General features: G+C 37.9%; 2 protein-coding genes across 2 annotated transcripts; one reads left to right on the top strand and one right to left on the bottom strand.

Moving 5' to 3' along the window:
• Window positions 1-3,243: 3,243 nt before the first annotated feature.
• On the top strand, window positions 3,244-8,891 carry LOC136245057 (uncharacterized). The gene is made up of 4 exons (XM_066036566.1): window positions 3,244-4,251; window positions 4,519-4,623; window positions 5,845-6,015; window positions 7,027-8,891. Exons 1-4 carry the CDS (start codon window positions 3,373-3,375, stop codon window positions 8,011-8,013), a joined length of 2,142 nt encoding a protein of 713 aa, XP_065892638.1. The 5' UTR covers window positions 3,244-3,372; the 3' UTR covers window positions 8,014-8,891.
• Window positions 8,892-11,170: 2,279 nt separating this feature from the next.
• Window positions 11,171-20,186, bottom strand: LOC136245817 (uncharacterized). The gene is made up of 7 exons (XM_066037291.1): window positions 19,980-20,186; window positions 19,416-19,514; window positions 15,595-15,689; window positions 13,818-13,963; window positions 12,040-12,584; window positions 11,638-11,875; window positions 11,171-11,424 (listed from the first exon to the last, which is right to left on the bottom strand). Exons 1-7 carry the CDS (start codon window positions 20,074-20,076, stop codon window positions 11,286-11,288), a joined length of 1,359 nt encoding a protein of 452 aa, XP_065893363.1. The 5' UTR covers window positions 20,077-20,186; the 3' UTR covers window positions 11,171-11,285.
• Between the last annotated feature and the right edge of the window lie 1,798 nt (window positions 20,187-21,984).

Here is a 21,984-nt window from a genome sequence, read left to right as displayed (position 1 = left end):
GCTGCAACATATAATGTTTTGTAAACATGATTAATGCAGCAAAGATACATGCATATAATTCATGTTTAACGTCATCATTTACAAATTCCAGGATGCAAAAAATTCTGTTGGCTATCAGCTAGTAGGTAAGTAATGACTTCTAATCTCTGGCACTTATACATTTGATGTTGTGTATTGCTGCTGCTAGATGCTTTCTGCTGCTTGGTGATACTTGTGGCTGCTTGCTGTTTCTATATATAGTGCAGTTGCTGCTTCTGCTTGCTGCTGCTATTTCTGCTTGCTGCTTGCTGTTGTTACTACTGCTGTGAACTGCTGCTTGCTGCTGAGTACTGTTGCTGCTGCTGCTGTTTGCTGCTTGCTTCCGCTTCTCTTTACTGCTGGAGCTGTGCTGCTGCTGCTTCTACTGCATGCGCTGTAAAATTATGGTTTTTTTTGTTTTTTTTAAAAACTGCTTTTTAATGCAGGCAAGGCCTGCATTAATGGTCTGTGGGCAACTGGTGCCCACAGCCAGAAAAAGTATACGTACAACTTACATTTACAATTGAATGTATAAAATTACAATCAAATTAAGTTAGCTGGCTAAGGTTATTACATACATTTACATTTGATATATAGTTGAACTATCCTATAATTTTACAACTTACATGTGTATTTAATAATAAACTTACTTATATAGCTAAGTACTTATTTTAAGAGAGAGCAAGAAAAAAAATTGATTACTGCTGAAGTTTGGTGGGCGAGGAGACTTGGAGCAGGTACTACAAGGGCAAACAAAGTGCAGACAGTGAGGATTGCCAGAGTCAAAATTGTTTGTAAAATGCTGCCAAAAGATCTTGAGTATAACTGTGATTTAATGGTGGAAAAAGGTTGATTTAAGTCAAGTACTGGTAGACTGTAGTAGGTTCTTGGTAATCTGTTAAAGTAGAAGTTACTTTGTTTGTTGGATGATGTAAAATTGTGTTGAAGCTTGTTGCTGGTGGAGGATCTGGTAGGATTGCGGCAAAAGTTGACATAGTTACTGATATTGAAATGATTAGATGGATGCTGGATTGATTTTACGAAGAAGAGTATGTCATAAAGATCATAGATGTACATCAGTGGTAGTATGTTAAGTTTGATAAGACGTGTTTTGTAATCGGTTACATAGTCATTTAGAATAAATTTGGTTGCCAGGTGTTGGATTCTTTCTAAAGTAGAGATGTCGCAAATAAGGTAGGGGTGCCATAAAGGAGAGCAGTAAAGTAATTGTGATCGAACTAATGCTAAATACAACGTTTTCTTGGTTGGAATGTCAACTGAGTGGCTGAAGGTACGTCTCAGTAGTCCAAGGGTTCTATAGGCTTTAGCTGATATATGGTTATAATGATTTTTCCAAGATAAATCAGTTGATAAAATGACACCGAGGTCACGGTGAATACTACTAGTTTTGATTATAGTGTCGTCTATGAAATAGGATGTGGGGAATTTTGTATTAAATGATAGATGTATAAACTTGCTGGTATTAAAAAATTGGTTCCAATCTCTAGACCAGTTTGCTGTCTTGTTGAAGTTGTATGGAGTCTAGATGTTCAAGAATTTGTTTATAGCATTTTGTGTCATCTGCAAAGGAGAGAGCATTAGAGGAACGGACAGATAAAAATAAGTCATTGGTGTAGATAAGAAATAAAAGTGGTCCTAGAATACTCCCTTGAGGCACACCTGATAGGACTGATAAGAAGGTGGAATATGAACCATTAAGGCGAACGCATTGCTGTCTGTTGTTGAGGTAAGATCTAAACCACCACCAAAGGTTGCCAGTGATACCAATTTTCCAGAGTTTTAAAAGTAATTCATTGTGGGGAACTCTGTCAAATGCTTTTGCAAAGTCTAAGTATATTACATCTGTTTGAATTTTACAGTGTTCATGAATACTGTTTAAAAATATGAGAAGTTGTTGTAAAGTTGAACAGCCTTTCATAAATCCAAATTGACACATAGAGATGACATTGGAAATGGAGGCTATAACTTTGTTGTATTTTAATCGTTCAAGTACTTTTGATGCAACACAAAGCAGAGATATAGGTCTGTAGTTGGTGACACTGTTTTTGTCACCAGATTTAAAGATGGGAGTAATACAGTGAATTTGCCATTCAGAAGGTAGTGAGTAGTAGTGGATAGCATATGAAAACAAATAGTGCAGAGCATAGGCGGCGGAAAGGGGGGGGCTAGGGGGCTAAAGCCCCCCTCAGAATGATATCACACCGAAATTATCTTTCTTGGAGTGGGGCTGAAAACGGTGATAAAGATCGAGATACTCTAATAGAGCAGTCACTCTAATAAAGTAGTCAGTGTGTAGCGAGCTATGAAAGGATTTTTATGTAGTTTATCAGCTAGAAATGGTAGTTGGTGAGGTGGAAAGCTCTTGTCAGTTGGTTGCGACTTTTTTTTTTTTTTTTTTTTTTTTTGGTCTCACCTTACCAAACTATAGAAATAAGTCTGGGTCAGCCCAGCCCCCCCTCATATCAACTACTTCCTCCGCCGCTGGTGCAGAGGTTTGACTAGAACAGATGCACAGTGTTTTAGAATTGCCGGACTGATTCCATCAATACCAGTTGCCTTGTGAGGATCCAGAGATAATAATACATCGTAAACATCTTCTTCAGAGATGTAAATTGAGTCAAGGGACACACTTGGTGGGGTATATTTTCAAAATTAGGAAGGGAATAAGTACTTCGAGAGAACACTGAGTAGAAGTATTTGTTAAATAAATTAGCTTTGCCGAAGTCTTGAGAGGCAGAAGCATTGTCATAAAATATTGTGGAAGGGATGGAAGCAGATTTGGTAAGGTTTCTCACATAATGAGTCATTGCTAAAAGCAAAATTGTGAGGCTAGTGCATGTGTGCATGCACTGCTACGCAGTTTAGGTAGACGGAAAAGTGAATCCATGCATATATATGCCATTTAGTTGAATGTGGTTTTGTAAATTTCTGTGGCATAGTTTAAATTCCTGTGGCAAGGGGGTGGCACTCCAACATATCCTGTGCTCCGATCTTCGTTCTCGGTCAAAGTGAAAGTCAAAAGTCAAGCTAGAATTTTCAAAGGACAAGCATGATTTGTAACGTGTACACTACGATCGATACTTTTAGAATGGCAACGTAAACGTAATTTTACTAAAATATACAGAATTTTGGTCAAGGATCAAGCACAAATTTTAGTACAAGTCAAAGGTCAAGGCTTATTTTTCGAGTTTGACCGAGGACGAAGATCGGAGTACAGGATATTGGAGTGCCACCCCCTTGTGTGGCGTAATTTGAATTCCTGTAAACAATCCACAACTGCCAGTGACATGCCATCTGTAACTTTTTGGAGCTAATAGCGTAGCGGGCCACAATATGGATGGTATACAGGAGAAGCTGAAGCACCTAACTGTTACGGACACTGATCGTGAATTCGACGGCAAAGAATTAGGGCGTGGTGCTTATGCAAAGGTATTTACTATAAAGTATCGCGGTGCCGTTTATGCTGCAAAAGAAATTTACCAAATATTGGTTGAAGGAGTCGAGGAAGAACAAAAACAGGCGATAAAGAACAACTTCATGCGTGAATGTTATCAATGCAGCAACTTGCAACACGAGAACATCGTGCAGTTTATTGGAATATGCTATCTTCGTAACGACTCGTATCTTCCCGTCATGATAATGGAGTTGATGGATCACAGCCTAACGTCCTTTATTAGGGACAAGCCTGAAGTGGACATTAAAGTGAAACTATCCATTCTGTTGAACGTATCACGTGGTCTCACCTACCTGCACTCACGTGATCCTCCAATAATCCACCGTGATCTATCTCCCAATAATGTGATGTTGACTGACAAACTGGTGGCTAAAATTGGAGACTTGGGTGTGGCTAAATTGATCCAAACTGACAGCAAACATACAAAAAATAAAATGACAAAAGCTCCTGGGACCACAGATTTCATGCCACCCGAGTCCCTCACTGACAATCCAGCTTATGACACTTCACTAGATATTTTCTCATTTGGTGGTGTGACGTTATTTATCATGGGTGGAGAATGGCCTACCCCAATTGCACCAATTGAATTTGATCCAAAGACACGAGCTGTAAGAGGGTTCACTGAAGTTGAGCGTCGTCAGCATCATCTGTGCATGATGGTTGGTGAAGCTGGTGAATTGCGGTCACTGGTGGAGAAGTGTTTGGACAATGATCCAGCAACACGTCCAACTGCTATCACTCTCTCTGCATCAATAAAGGTGCTATATACGTACAAGACAGGAAATGTATGCACAGATAACTACGTCCCATTAAAGTGCAATGCAAAACAAATTAGCTAACAAAATAATTATCTGGCCAAAGTATACTACTTTCTACTTCCACTGTACATAGTGTAAAATGTTTAACCACTGCTTCAGGCTATAGCAAAGTTTCTCTAGTTAACATCAAATTATACTTAAATCTGTGTAGCCACCAAATATTCCTCTTATATAGTGCACATGTATCATTTTGTCATAATTTGACAGGCTATTGCTGACAAAAGAAAACCAGTTCCATCAAACCTTCAAATGAAACAAGACGATGGCTCATCTGATGCTATGCATACTATTTCCACAATTCCTACTGACATGGTATGTAATGTGCGTGCGTGCGTGCATTATGTACATTGTGTGCCTGTGTGCATGCATGCATGCACCTTTATGAAATGATGTGTGAAGCTTGAGGTGCAATTTTGGGTGCTCACACCTTGACCTCTGAAACATGACACAGCCTCTTATGGGTTACTATTCCTGCCTCAGGAGTGCACTGACTCATAGCACCTGAGGTTTGCGCCAATTATGCTAGCATAATTTCGGCACAATGGGCTAGCAAAAATAATGTGTAGCAGTATTTTGTGGTGTGTGCATTGCACATTTTATTTAAATTCTTGAAAATTACCTTTTTATGCTGGCATTATGTTTGGTGCTTTTAATAAAAAGTATTCTTTTTAATATTTCTTGGCTGTTTATCCACAGTTGGTGTAAGTTTGGAATACTGTAATAGAGCATTCACTTACTCCAACTCAGGAATATACTCTAATAAAGCAGTCAACTCTTGAATTGATTTTGAAGCATAATTATTTTTGAACGTATAGTAGGCTTAATTTGTGACCACTGCACAAAGCATAATATACTGTTTTCAAAGCATAATTAGCTCAAGCCTTATAAGTAGTGCACATTTGTCCCAACTATGGTTCAGTAGGTAGGCATGACTATACTATAGCCATAGGCTTTGCTTTGTGTGTGCGTGAATGAGTGTGCATGTGTGTGTACATGCATGCATCTGCATGCGTGGGGTGTGTGTACATGTCTGTGGCCGCATGATTATGCAAAATACAGTTCGAAAAATTTTACACTTTTTAAAAATTTATTTTTTATTAAGGCTTTACAACACAAGTGCTGAAGGTCTGTAGGACACCTGGTCCTATACAGTCTGTTTAAAGATGTTATATAAGTACATTTGAAAAGATACAGAAGGGAGAAAATAATCCATGACTGGACCTGGGCAGCCTCCTGATTTACTACTAATGTTTTTAAGGCTCGAAGTATTGTAACCTTTATAACAGCACGTATGTGGCTTCTTTATTAGAGTATCTTGACTTCTATTTCCAGATGCTTGAAGTGTCCTAGTTGAAAATTAATAGCATCAAAGTGAAAATTTACATATTGCATTATTATGGAAAATAAAATTTCTAAATGCAGAACATTCAAAATATTTTTGTGGTAATTTTTTGCATGAACATAAGCGAATTGTGGTAATATACTTGTGGTATAATATGTGTGTATATGTGAGATCTTATGTTTGTTATGTAGAACATTAGGCATAGTCGATTGAGAAGGAGTCTTTTTGATACGGGATCACCAACAGCATCACCTCGTCCACTTACTCGTACATATTCTCCATCTCTGCCACGTCATCATCACAAGAGTAATGTACAAGTTCATCGTACAAACTCAGTGCCAACACAGAAACAACCACCAAAAGTAAGTTATGTGATTTGAGTAGCTGTAACATAATACTATTATTTTACCTAAAGCAACACATTTGTATGACTATATATGTGTACTACATGACAAGCAATTCTAACAGGAGAGCATGTCCCCTGGTGATAATAAGTTTAAGAGAAAACTTATATTTTAGTACAATTTTAATTTAAGCCACTTTAAAGCCTTTAAACTCCTACAGCTTCTGAGGATTGCTCCTAGACCACTTTATATCGTGGTCATATTGCAACGTTTATGCTGTATCCCCTTTGTATAGAATTACCACTGCTGCTCCCCTCCCATTTTTTCAAGCAATTGTTTTTTTTGTTGTTGTTTTTTTTTCATCTATTATTCCCATGAATATGAGTGATTGCAGAAATAGAGCAAATTACAAGTATTTTTCCTGCAGTTGAAATTATGTTACTGCTATAACACAACTCACTTGGGTGACATTTTATTATGGTAAGTAATTGCTCTATTAGAGTATCTATCTTTATTCCAGTTTTACGCTGTAAGAACTCTCAGGTGGTGGTGCTTATCAATTAGAGATTATTGGTGCATCCCTCCAAGGTGGGGCTTATTTAATCAATAAGTGCCACACCTGAGGAAATAGGGTCTGGGCACGAGATTCTCCCACTGCATCAATCAAGATACTCTAATAGAGCAGTCAGTTAACTACTCTAATAGAGCAATCAAGGCTAAAACTAGTCACAACTTTTGCTCTGTAGTTTGTTTGTTTATTTCACAGTTTAAAACATTAACTGTGATTGTTAACTAAAATTCAGAGCTTCAACAAAATTTTCTGCAAGCATGTCCTCAGATACCTTATTATTTTTTATTCTTATCAATAATACATTAATTTTCAGAAACCTCCTTTTAAAATTATCTGTCATTGCCTTTCACTACTGATTATTCCCAAACTCAATGTATACATCGCACCCTTTTTACAGCTTGGCTGATTTCTCATACATAGTATAGTGTATCTTAGCTTAGAAAATGTTTTTACTTTAGGCTCCACCTCCTCTATTACTAGCAGCTCAGAGTAGTAAATTTCAAATCAAATGGACAAGATGTGCTGATTTACCACACAAAATGCATGGAGCTTCTGTAGCTGTTGATAAACAGAACATTTTTGTCACTGATACTAATAGTCCTCGCAGCAACCCTAGGAATGATGTTTACTGTTACAATATGTTGTCACACCAGTGGAAGGAATTGCCTAGACCAGAACAATATTATTTTGTGTTACTGGTGGTTAATGGACAATTGATTGCCATTGGTGGACTAGACTCTATTGCATTCAGTAAGACTAGCAAAGTTTTGACATTTAGTCAAACAGAGAACAGTTGGATCTCTCACTACCCTAACTTGCTTATACCCAGATTCAAACCAGGAGCAGTTGTACACTGTGACCAGGTGATAGTAGTTGGTGGACAGACAAGCAATGGTATAGCTGATGATATCGAGATCCTAAATGTTAGACAAGTTCCTTTAGTGTGGCAGAGGGCAGGTATCTGTTTACCTTCTCCTATGCTTGCAATGCAGTTAGCCATTTGTGAAGAACACTTGTTCATTGTTGGTTACAGTGACAATACAGCAACATACAGAAATGTTTACTGCATTCCCGTTATGGCTTTTTCTTTAGACCAGTCATTCCATATAAGCCAGCTAGATTCCCTGTGGACTGAAGAGCCTAAATCTCCCTTCACAAGAGTAGGATTAGCATCTACACACCCACCTATGATTGCCGGTGGCAGCTTCAAAAGTGAACTAACATCTGATGTCTACATATTAAATGCCCACAGCCATGTGCATACATGGAAGAAAGTAGCTTCCCTCACTAGTCCAAGAGCAAATGTAGCCATAGCCACAATCAACAACACCACCATCATGGTTATTGGAGGATACAGTAAGGGTGGGAGTGTTGAAGCTGCTGCTGAATCATCACTGACCACAGTAGAATTGGGAGAAATGAAACTTGCTAATCAAGATGATTAACTACTGAATGCATACTTCCCTTTTCTTTTGTTATACATGTTGTTGTACTGTACTTTCTATAGCACTACAGTGGAACCTCGATTATCCGAACACTGATTAACCGAACTCTCGATTATCCGAACAACAAATCGACTGCTCAATTAGGGTATTTTGTCAAAAAGTGTATGCTTTATTAGAGTAGTTGAGCAAAGCTCAGTATATAAATGTATGGATATTCGATCTTACGTACTTTCAATTATCCGAGCACCCTTCCCCCCCAATTAGTTTGGATAATCGAGGTTCCACTGTAATTATATTAGTTCTGAGATAATTACTATAATTTGTAGTGTTTTAAATTTTGTCTGTTATGTATATTTTAGCAGACAGACTTAGGATTTCAGTAGTGCTGTACACCGGTGTCCAATTAACCGGTTATTAACCAGTGTTGTCTAGGTCAGCCAATAACGGGTGAAGAAACCTTTAAACTGGTTATTGCCCACCCACTTGGTAAACCATAAATTACCCCTGCTGATAAGTGTTAACATCATAACATAACCTCAAAGAATGTGATTGTAATAACTGTTACTGCTAAACAAGATGTTGATGGTCACTTTGGTACCACCCTAAACCTTCCAGCAGGCTTGTTGACTCGCATTATGTCTGCCAATATACAAACAAACCAATTAACCAGTTATTGCCAATTATTGGTAGGCAATTACCCGGTGACAAAAATTTTGTAGGTGTACAGCACTAGATTTCAGTAAGGAGGGCTAAAGTCTTTGTCATGCAATGAGTTTTTATTAGTGGCTCATGTACATAGGGAGATACAGTAGTCATCTTTTTGTTGTACAATTTTTCATATGGTAAAAATTTGAATGTATGAGTGGTGAGTGTGCTTGAACAAGGTATAATATTTGATAGCTACTAATTACATCTGCTACATGTATCATCTGTAAGCATGTGTGCATTCTTACAGGTGACTTCATCACTTTAATGCGGATATTTGTATTATCATATGTGTTTACTGCATTACGTTACTTGAGGGCATGACTATTAGAGTGTGCAATAGTTAGTGAGACTGAGGTGTAAGCGTGTTGGTGACTTAATTCAATATAATGGTTTGTGACTTGCTAAGGCCAGTTAGTGAGCAAGAGTGTAACACAATCTGTTGTGATCAGTGTCTTGGAAAAAGGGATGTGTTAATGGCATAATATCAGATGTTATGTTAATAGTGTGATTGATGAAATGATCATGAAGTTTAAGTGTGATATACTCTAATAGAGCAGTCAGAAGTTAAAACAATCATACAATGATCAATCACTAAAGTAGTCATGTAGCTGATTAAACACACTTATAATGAAATACTGTAATATAGCAACTATCTAAATGAAAGAACAGTTACACTAGTTTGGCAGAAGAAGGGGCTTATTTTGGCTGAACCTTAATTGCACTGCGGTCTATAGCTTATTTTATGTCACAAAATATTTTGCCATACTATGGAATACTCAAAGCCACCTGCTGGACCTCCATCAACATTAGGAAAATTGGGATATTAACTCAGGAAATTCTAGTATTTTGATCGTTATCAGAGAAATTGAAATAATTAACCCACTTTTTTCAAATTTCTTCAAAATTAGAGGGTCAAGAGACACTTGATTCTATTATAACGATTTAGCACAATGAGATGCATTTAACAGGAAAATGTCAGAATTTAAGTATTACAAAATCCCTACCAGGAAACTGCATTGCTTCTGTAATCAAATACCTGGTGTAAGGATTCATTTTGTTCTCTCAGGTCTAAAAGTAATGGTAGCCATTATAATATAGCTATCAAGCTGAAACAAGAAAGTTTTTAAAATAAGCAAAAGAAAGTCAATTAAGAGAGCAAGTGATGATGGTTGTTGAGACATATGGTATGCATAATGATGCCTTAAGGGAGGGGTTTATGGATTATTCAGCTTTTTTTTCTGACATCAATTGTAACTCCAGGTTTGTTAAATGGTCAGGTTATCAAGCAATTTTGGTTAAAAATGTAAACCCACAGAAGCTATTTTGTAAAATTAGCATGTTTACTATGCAGCCAATTAAACTTTAGTTGCTATGGCAAAATTCCCGATGCTGACACCTGTCCAGTAGGTGGAATATTTTTTTAAGTGTATAGGACAATCTAAAACATTAAAATAAACTTAAGACCATTTTTGTAAACTTCACCCTGCGGACTACACTGTAAATATTATAATTCTGCACTTTAAATCACAATATGATGAAATATAAATAACCAACAAAATTAATGATTTTTTTGGACATTTACATTTCTAAAGAGAATATTGTTTTATGAGTATAATAGCTAATGTCCATTTGGAAATCTGACCATAAACCCTGAGGTATGAAGTCATATTTTTTGCATGGGGCTCCTGTAATAACAAAAGATCAACAATATAAAGTGCAGAGCAGATCAAAAGTTGCTCATCAAATGGGTTTAATCTAAGAGTAGATAGCAGCTATGTGAGAGGCTGTTCAAATCCATTTGAAAGCCATTTTTAATTAAAGGCTACAGGATCATCATCCCACATGGTATTTCAAGGCTACAACAAACTTTTCATCATAAATCTGTACTGTGTATAGTTAGTGTTGCTGTATGTTGTCACTCCTGCAAGGAAGAATGGCTCAAGCCGATTGCATGGAATTTAAACAACAAATCAAATGGATGCCTGTGTAAGAAAACGTCTAATCATTTATATTGCACAATGTAAATGACAACAATAAGGCTGGTACGATAACATATTATCAAAGGAGAAGTCTGGAGGACAGATACGAACCTCATACAACACAGTATATGGTCACATTATTACCCTAATAAAACAGTCAGGGACAGCTGAGTGGTCATAAGAATGGATGTATTTACTGTAGTGTAGATAGAGATCATAATAAAGTCAAGTACAGTTGCACTTGTACATAGTGCAATCCACTCTTCAAGTTAAAATAACATCCTCATGTCGAATTATGATAAACTGAATCAACTTTGCATGACTCTATGGATTCAAGACATCACTACCCCATGAGAGCACCTCCACACCTTACAACTTTTCCGTCAACAATGTACTACATGGCCTGCAATTCTCCTCACCCAGTGAAATTGCCAGATATTATGTGGTCATGACCTCATGCAGACACAAAATTAATGTAATGAAATATTTTTTCAAGTCAAAACATCAATGAAAATAGAACAATAAAAATCTGTTTTTACAGGGCGTACTAAACTTGTAATATTCTATTATACAGTATCCATTTAATTACTTCTTTCCCTCCAGTTCAGCAATTTCATCTTGCAATATGTTAGTCACTCTTAGTATTCTCTCAGCATCAGGACCACCAATCTGGCCCAGTGCAGTCTTTGCAGCATCCCTCACCACTGAGATGAAGTCATTACGCCTACACCAAATGATTAACACAATGACACATGTATTTGAAGCATTTGTATGTACACATGGTTGGGTTAGCATGGAACCTCATTTGTATGAATTATTAAACACCAGTGAGACCTTGGGATTCGTGAGATTGAGGGTCCATATGTGTACAAGACATCCATGATGCAAATATAAACTAATTCAACTAACACCATGAAGTACTAGGGCTGTCACTTACCAAAGGTAGCTGATTTTAGCAACAGCCTCTTCAGCCTTAATATGGCCAAGGCTGAGACAGGCACTTTGTCGACATATCCGATCCTTATCATCCAAGAGGACCATTAGACAATTAATGACCGTCTTCTCCTTTGTGCCAGTACGACCTAGTGAAATGGCAGCCACAGCTCTGATGTTGGGGTCTTGGTCATCCAATAGTTTTAACAGAGCATCCACCACAGCTGGTGTCTGGAACTTGCCTATGAAATGATCACACCAGATAAGTTTTTACTAAGCAGCTGTTGAGTGTTCTATTAGAGTATTCAACTAACTAGTGGTTGTTCTATTAGAGTATATTGTCTATAGTTTGCACATTGTGCTTGGTAACAGCACAGGCACAATGTTATCATTGTACAGCACTTACCAAGGTTCTCTACTGCAGTCAGTCGTACAGTAGATTCCATGTTGAACACCTCGTTCATGTTGTATTTCTCTGTGGCAATCTCACTGACCACCTTCCAGAAGTGATTCTTATCCTTTGAGTCACCTCTCACCTCCATGAATTTGGCCTGAGTGACTTTATCGCTAGATGTTGCTTCAAATACTTCATCCTTCAGCATTTCAAGCAGCCAGGACACTTTAGAATCATCAAATGACTCAGACAGGTTAGCTTTGAACTCAGTGACGAAAGCTTGTTGAAATTTGTACCAGACCACTTCTTCATCATTTCCAAAATTGCGCTGCCAAAAGTTGCCCTCTTCTCCAATGAGCTCTATTTTTGATGGGCGTCTAACAGTGGCATAGTCATATAGCTTCTTCCTTGCAGCAGTTGAAGGCCTAGACTCCTCAGGTTCATCATCAACTTCTCCAGACATGCCCTTCTTAATGGAATTTATGAATGATGGTAGGGCAGCATCAAAATTGTCAGGCTCAAAAATATTCCACTCCATCTTTTGAAGTGTCAACTTCCTAAAATAAAAACAACAAAAAATAGATATGTACACCTCAACTATTATTAAACAATACACTTGTACGTTGGCACATATTTCATTATTTCCACTAAAATCATCATTGATTTGAAATCAAGAGACACGGACACATTGTTGTGCAGCCCAAGTAGCAAGTATAACAAACACAAGTGTGTGCGTGTACACATGCGTAGTATAGTATTTGTGTAGTGTATTTAATGTGTGTATGTGGTGACACGTTTGTTTGTGTGCGTGTGTACTGTAAGCGTAACACAATGATGTGTGTGTGTGTCCATGCTGTCATTATTAAAAGGACTGCCGTTGTGGCAATCCCAAGTCATTTAATGAGACTCTTTCAAATGTGTTGGGAGGTCTCACATGTGCTTGGAACAATGGCTATGCTGTCATCTAGCCCTTCCATATGCATCTGCTCCTTCGTATCTGTTTCAGAGTCAGACATAGCTTAGTTAGGGGAAATAAGTGGGTTAAAAGAGACACATATATTATATCAAACAAATAAGAAATGATTGAATGTGTTATGGTTGTTGTGTGTGAAATATGACTGACAACACATAGAAAAACATGTAGCAACAACACAACAATGTTTGTTCATTGTTCATGACTGACAACACTCACATGTGTTATAATATCAAAAGAACAACAAAAAATGAAATAGCTGCAGCTACATACACCATGATCTCAACTAAGAATTTCCTAGATTTTTATGCTGGCAAATCATTCACTATTTACACTGAAATCATTATTGATGAAATGGTACCAGATCAAGAGACACAGGTGCATTGTTGTGCAGCCCAAGTAGCCAGTGTAACAGACATGAGTGTGTGCGTGTATGCATGTGTTGGTGTAGTATTAGTGTATGTAGGGATGTGTTTGTTTGTGTGTGTGTGAGTGAGTGTACAACACAATGGTGTGTGTGTGTGTGTGTGCGTGTGTGTGTGTGTGTGTGTGTGTGTGTGTGTGTGTGTGTGTGTGTGTGTGTGTGTGCGCTCGCATATGTATGTATGTGTAGTGTGTTTGTGCATGCGTACATGTGCATGTGTGTGTAGTATGTGGTATGTGCGGGCATACCACACACGCACACATGGATTATAATAAAGGTAAGCAAATAAAAAGAGGCTACAAACATTTAAACAGACACACACTTAAGATGGTACTCACTTTGTGAAACAGACATAATATGCATACAGCCAATATATAAGTTCAAGTGGCTTACATTCCAAACACCATGATAGACAGCAGTTTTCCACGATCACCAGTAGTAGCAATCAACATGGGCTTGTTGGAGATGTAGGCCAGGGCAACAGCATCGGCCGCCAGTGTGCTGGGTGCTGACTCATTGCCAACAACGAACACAAACACCTACAGCAGTAATATCATACTGACACAGCAAACATATTATATATGATTACAAATACTGACAACTAGAAACATTTACATCACACACAGAGTTTATTCAGGAAGGACGGGGGAGGTAAAGGTTGTTGTCAGTGCATAAAGTGCACTCAGCGTACATTGCATACTGTAGTTCATATATTGAGAAAGCTTTGGAAAATAGCAATTATTAAATTAAAAAAAAAAACAAACAAACAACAACAACAACAACAACAACAATTATCATCAAACATTATGGTAGTATTGTTTAAGTAGGGATCAGGGAGATCCTGCTTGACGGATCAGCTTGACGAATCTGTTAATAGCTTTGAATGATTGGACCTCTAGTCTCGATGGTGGTACTGGAACAGATGTTATCTACCTAGACTTCCAGAAGGCATTTGATACTGTACCACATTGTCGATTATTGAAGAAGTTGGATGCATATGGAATTAAGGGTAACTTGTTACTATGGATCAAGAGTTTTCTAACGAATCGTCCACAGCAAGTCATTTTAAATGGCTCAGCTTCTAAAACTTTCTCAGTATCAAGTGGAGTTCCTCAGGGCTCTGTAACAGGGCCCTTGTTATTTTTAGTTTATGTAAACAATATACCTGAGCAAGTTGGATGTAATATTAGGATGTTTTCTGATGATACAAAAATTTATACCACCATTCAAGACATTGCTGGTTCCTACAAACTGTAAGATAATTTGAACGCACTAGCCAAGTGGGTTAGTGATTGGCTACTTAGATTTAACGTTAATAAATGTAAGCACATGTCAATTGGAGCTAAACTAGTCACTTCATATAGCATAGCAGACATGAATAATGTTAATCACAGTCTCTCTACTACAGATTATGAAAAAGATCTTGGTGTGTGGGTAACATCTACTTTGCAACCTATTCAGTGCCAGAAGTCCTATAGTAAAGCAATGCAGAGTCTTGCAACAATTAAGTGTACTTTTAAGTGTATATCAAAAGATTCCTTTAACATGCTTTATAAAACTCATACGTCCACATGTTGAACATTGCATTCAAGCTTGGAATCCATATTATGCAAAAGATATTGATTTGATAGAGAAGATCCAGCATCGTACTACTAAATTTGTTCCAGAGTTATCTAATCTACCCTATGAAGAGCGACTGAAAGAATTAAGCCTTTTATCCCTGTATTGCAGAAGACAATGAGGCGACTTGATAGAGACATTTAAAAAACCACTCAAACATTGATCCTAATAATTTTTTTACCCTATCACCAATAAATTTCACAAAAGGTCATGATTACAAACTATTCAAGCCCAGATCAAAGCTCCTTATCTGATCCAAATTCTTCAGCAATCATATCATTGATCAATGGAACAGTTTACCCCCAACTGTGATTAATGCTCAGCCGATCAGCCAATTCAAGAACAGACTTGATCAGTTTTGGACAGAATCTGGATATGGACACAATGAAAGGCCAAAGGCCTGTTAATTTACAATTGTTGATCTGTAAATTTTTGTGTAATAAGGACCCATAAGAGCACTGTATAGAAGAGGAGTCCGACTCTTGACAGTAAGCCAGCTTTACCTTATTACAGAACGTCCGGTGTGCATATATATTACAGGTGTGTATACCTTACAGTCCACAAGTGCCTTAGCAACTCTCTTGGTAGCACCTGCCTCCATTTCAGTATTGCAGTAGACTGTGTATTTCTCCTCCTCCAGCTTGCCTGTTGTGTGAAGGTAAAGAAGACAATAAGCACTGATAACAAACACAAAATTGTGACGATTTCCAACAGGACATTTGTCTGGTTTGTATAGTACTATATATGGCTCACTACACCTACGTAAAGTTGAAATAATTCTTCGAAACTATAATATGTTGCCTTGAATATTTTTGATTACTATCAGTTTATGATCTAGGCAATTCACAATAGTAACCAGGTGATCACACAAGATGGCCCTAGTTACGGTATCTAAAACATGTTACAAATTTGAGATCTGTAGATCACATATCACACGCACAACATTTGAGCTGATCAGATTTCGTAGCAACTAACAAGTAGGCCATGTTTACAGACAGCTGAGAAGTACAATTACAAATGATTGCTAAGAGTTGATAAATTTATATTAGCTATTACAAACTAGGCTAGTATTATGTGCAGTGATCACATGTCATACACAGGTGCATGAGATGGAAGAGACTCATGTGAACAAGTGATCCTCAAAAATTAAAGCACAAAAATCCTGAAAGTTGTAAACTTGCAAAAATTACATACGGTACCGCTCAAATGCAACGTCGCACTCAGTCGAGTGAGTCGATTGCAAGCAACCAAAAATTTGCTAATTAAAGGGGCGTGGCACTCATTTCACTCGCGAGTATTCACCGTGTGAGATAGGGGATAATACTCACAAGCAAAATGAATGCCACGCCCCTTTAATTAGCAAATTTTCGATCGCTCGCAATCAACTCACTCGAGCAAGTGCGACGTTGCATTTGAGCAGTACCGTACCTCAAAATTTGTACATATACGGTCCAGTATCAGGAGCTTATAAGTGCCCAAGGCACATAGATCTCAGAAGCAGTAAGTGAAGCGTTTGGTTAAAATCTACAAGCAAAACGATGCTGAAATTGAAAGAATATGAGTTACCTTTGCGCCTTCCGTGCTTACAAGCTCCTAACAGTATGTACTGTTTGGCTCCACATTTGTACAATTACGAATATTGTTGGTAGCAAAATGAAGATTTAATACTCTATGTAGCTAGCTACATGACTGCTGGATCCTGTAAGAGTCTTTAAGAACTACAGTACATGTAGTGCTCTATATAATGCAATTAGCTTTTACATCATGTTGCCTCTTCTTAGAAGTTACTGTAGTTTGTATTCTTTCAATTTCAGCATCCTGTTGCTTGCGGATTTTAACCAAATGATTCGCTTGCTTCTTCCGAGATCCATGGTTCAGTGCCAGTGAATCAAAAGATGCTACTCGTGACACCTACAAGCTTTTCAAGATGAAGGGGGGGATTCTGTGATCTTACTAAACACAGGTGGAAGCAATGTTTCACTGTACCATGTTATTATTAAACAGATCTACGGAAAAACATGCCTACAAGTCGACTGTACGTCATGTGCAACAGAAATTTGAATCAGCCTAGAGTTGAAAGTGTGATTTGTGTTACTACTTGGTGAGAACTCCTCTCTGCAATACGAAGAAAAACGTGATATGGTAGGTGTTACCTTTCTAATGTTACAAGAACCCACTATTGTCCTTACTCTGTGGTTAGTTTAAATGCCTCACTCATGCACAAGGGATAATGTAATCAAGTTGTATGCCTTGCCAGTCAGGTAGCCAGAACTTGGTTACCATATTTTACTCCTTCAATAGTAGCCACACTCGAGTGGTGCCATGTTCGATTTTGGGCACAACATCATTTTCGAACATCGAGAGGTGGTCCAATTTGAGTAGTCGCCGCATCAATTTTATGAACTAAGGTAATAAACACTGTGGCGTTTAACCAAGTAGATATGGTTATGTACTGCTATAAAACAATTGTCAATCTTCTCAGCATCAAAATACACTCTCATGTGATTCACAGCAGCAATAATAGAATTTGATGAGGTTGCGGTGAAGAATGATGCAGGCAGAGATAAGAGACATTTAGTCAGTGGCCTAACTTTTACAGCTGTGCTACCTAAGAAGTTATCACATTACATATGTACAAATAGGGAATGGCTGATCAATACAATCACTTTTTTTACATGTATTAACCCTTTATTATCGAATGGCTAATATATTGCCATAACGAGTGCCCTTTATAAACGGAGCCATAACTCCTTTTTCCTAGGGGCTACGAAGCTGAAATTGCTACCAAACTGCTCAGAAGGACCGGGCGTTTTTAATGAAGTTTACCGTTCGGCGATAGGAAGAAGCATGGGCAAGTTATGGCACTTGGCAATATAAAATAGCGTATACAAAACAATAATACCTGTTTAAAACTCCATGTTCGCCTTCTCCCTGCTACTAGGAGGCTTTAGTTGGAGTTACTCCATTCCCCACGTGATAAGGATTCTAAAAATAAATAGTGTGATGTCATCGCGTTGATTAGTAAGATGGCGGCGCCCATCTTTCAATGCCATGGCGATACGGAGAAGATACGCTTTCTTCGCTTCATAGCGCGTGAGTTGTGTGTGTGATCTGTAAGTATTCTAGCTGTGTTGGTAGAAGAGAGAGTTGGCTATCAAACGGTATATAGCTTGATGGGTTAATTAATGGGTGGGGTCCACTCGTATCGCCCACATTTCACACAAGCCATAAAAGTTTTCACACTTGCGGTTTTGTAAAAAAAACTTCGGTAATAAAGGGTTAATGCTGCTCTTTATTGAAATCCAAAAATGTAAAATGTATGCAATCACTACTAAAGAACTCATTTTCAAATTGGCAAACAAATTAATTTACAATTACTAATGTAATCAGGTTTTAACTTGTTTTGTAAAGTGAAGTTGGTTAATCAAAAACACATTTCATGTTAACACAAGCACACCAATATCAAGTTAACTGCATGCGTCTAAATGTGCTTGAGTTTGATCATGTGATGACAGTATGAAGTACTGTAACTAACTGTATGTATGTATGTACGAATATTCCTATGGTCAAGGAAGTATGTGGTTTCATAAACAGCTAATTTAGCATGGCTGCCATGCACCTTTGTACAAAGGCCTACAGTCATTGTAAGTGCATCCTACATCTCCTACTGGAGTAGTTTCATTGACACAACACAATGGAGTAGCGGCTCATTCATTTTATATATCCCTGTTGTGAGAGTGATGTAATCAATCATATAATAAGATGCTGTGTTTGGATTTGATAAAACAGTTGCTACACTACAAAAGGCTGATCTGTTCAATACAAAATAATTCTTTTAAAGTCAGCAATGAATGCTAGCTCATAAATTTATTTTTACTTTACCACCTGGTCACTAGAGGGTGAACACAGAAGCCTCTAGAGCATGTACTAGATGTTTACCATAAGCTAAGAAATTAATGAAATGAGTCAAGTATACAACCTTAGAAGGGATAACCCAGCTTGATTTAAATCCCAATTAAATTATCTGTAATGGTTGCATGATTGAAATTATATACCACTGCCACCAATATAAGTGTACATTTATTATTTCCCATATCTCGTCCTTATTTTGTACAGCACACATTGGCAGCACAGTTCTGTTGACTTTACAGTGAAACCTCTAACTCTAGAATTACTCTAAGGACGCAACAGAGAAAAAACAAGGACAAAATGTTACACTTTCAACAGATCCATACATTTTTACCCCTGAAAGAGGAAAGCATATGATACTACAGCAAAAATCTTGGTCCCATATGGCACTACTCCATCCAGTATACATGTCAAATACTATACAATACCCACCACGATAGGATTAAACACATCCAGTTGTACCTTTCATGTACTGAGCAAGAGAAGCTTCTGCTGGAGCTGCACTGACCACAACATCTTTGGGAGTCATGTGTTCTGATTGAGCCTGTCGTCTGGCTACACCTAAACTCAAAAACAACACACAAAACCTGTAATACTATCTACAATGTCATGTACCAGTACCAGTGAATATGACCTAAGCAGGAAGTAACCTTAAAACTTGTATGGTAACTGGAGTCTGGTGTGTATGTCACAACACATTTGGTAAATCACTTATTTGATCAAGAACTTTAGCCTAATTGAGTGATAAAAATGGCTTCCTGATCACATTTTGAATTCTTCTCGACAGTTTATCGTGATTAAACCATAGATACTATAGCCAGCTATAGTATCTATGGGTACGGCTATAGTATCTATGATTAAACTACTACACTAAGCCATATATTAAGCCAACCAAGCTAGCCGCCGCTAATCGACACTTTAAAATGGGATCTTCCACAAAGAGAAAGGACCTTCACAACGGACTGTAAGACACAGTGACTATGTACAAACAAGGACAATTAAGACGCACTACTAGTATAATCTTACCGCTTGGTGCCGCTGCTGCAGAAGGGGCAGGTGTGTCAGAAGGTATTGGTGCCTGTTGCTGGCTGCTACCACGAGGTCTTGATTGACGTCCTCCCATCTTATTTCTCCCAGTATTCTTCTAGTTGAACCTGAACGAATCCGAGCACTAGAGTACAAAGATTTTGGGAAATTTATGAGTTGGGAATTTTTTTTTAGGCGGGGCCCTCGCTAATGACAAATACGGTAATTGCGTCATTAATGCGAGAGAATCCGGAGCGACCTGTGCATGTTGCCCACGTGATCCTTTTTATAGAATTTTTTGTAAAAAAATTGAAATTGTAGCATTGATGGGATAAATCTCTTATTTGCAAGTTATTCAGTAGTGTAATAATCAGTGACAGTTTATAGACATTCTACTTAATAGTTTTCAACCATAGCAGGAAGCCTAATATGAATGCCGGCTTGTGTGAGGCCCTGAACTACTATGTTACAGACATATATATATTATTTTGAACAGCATGACATGCAAATACTGTGTAGCTAAATGTTACATAGCTACCAGTTGGTATCTCAAGGTTGAGAGGTTACAATGCATATGGTATTAACGCTAGGAATCAGTAGAGGTTAGCACTTATATACATGGCTTAGTGGATGGGATATTTGAACACATGGTACAAGCAATCAAGCAATGCAACATGATCCAACACATATGGTGGGGCCGGCTCACTAAGGCTCACTCCAAATATAGCACGAGCCATGCATGATAAATGTTTATGATTCTCTACTTTAAGCAGTGCACATTACTTTCTTTTCCTGAATCACATCAGACAATCAATAGTTAGAGCCGGAAAAGGTGATTTAAACCTATTAGAGCAAGTGATTAGCCTAAAATATGACCTTCTGTAACTTAATTGCACGGCAATAGGAGTGGCCTTGGCAACTGGGAAGCGCAATTTAACTTGACCAGACACAATGGATACACTACATAACTGCAGATTTTAAAATTTACATCCATATGCTCTAAGAAAGACCGTACTTAGCATTTAAGAGGTTGGCCATTCTCTTATAAAACTCAGTGTCAGCACCATCCATTCTGTCAGTGGTAGTAAAAATTGAAGAAGTTAGTGAGGCATTCTCTATTTTATGAACCTGTTAACTCGTGTCTCTTATCATTACATCAACACATAGGTTGATTTGGGCACATGTAAGGGTTACGATTCTAGCTCAGTACGACTTAAATCTCCCTTTTGCGATGGAGGTGGGGTTCAACAACAACAACAGACCTCAGAAAGCAAGTTGGCAGTTACATCCTGCACTTCAAAGAAGGAAGCCCACCCTTTGGACAAGGAAAAGCATGTTCTATGGTAAAAGAGTGACCACATAGGGCAGGCAGATGGTACTCAATGATAGTGAATTGCAAGGGCATCATGAAAAGCATTTTACGAAGCATAAATTAAAGTTTTGTGACTTCAATGGAAAACAAGAGAGCCAATCAGATGCTCCCTTCTTATGAGCCAACTCAGTTAACTGAGGGGAGGAAGTTTATAGATGGTTGCTCTGATGGTGGCTATAGAGTGAACTGGCCTAGAAGACAACCGAAACTGTGTATCTATAGTCACCAAGTTGATACACTTGAGAGAAGATCAAACCAATGTATAAGACTGCGAGCAGTGTACTGTTAATTGAAGGATCAAAGCCAACAGCTGCACAGGCAAAGAAAATTTAACACAGCTATATAGCTGTACTATATCCTTTAATTGAACACATGATATGACTATATGCATGTCTTGTGCATTGTTCCATTTGTTATCAGGCTCAAGTCATTCCATTATCAGCAAGTATGTATCTACTGGAGTTCTGCTATAGGATTGAAATCAATACTGAATTACTACTGCATGATTTACGGCTTTATGATTATATTAATACAGCTATAGCTGTAGTTTATTGATAAAAAGCAGTACATATAATAACTATACAGTAGCTAGCCTATATACCTCTTGGCTAGCCCACTGGTGCGGCATAATAA

This window comes from Dysidea avara, chromosome 15 (assembly GCF_963678975.1).
Source record: "Dysidea avara chromosome 15, odDysAvar1.4, whole genome shotgun sequence".
Lineage (NCBI taxonomy): Eukaryota > Metazoa > Porifera > Demospongiae > Dictyoceratida > Dysideidae > Dysidea > Dysidea avara.
The sequence above is the reverse complement of the archived record's forward strand: the minus strand, read 5'-3'. Positions and strand labels throughout refer to the sequence as shown.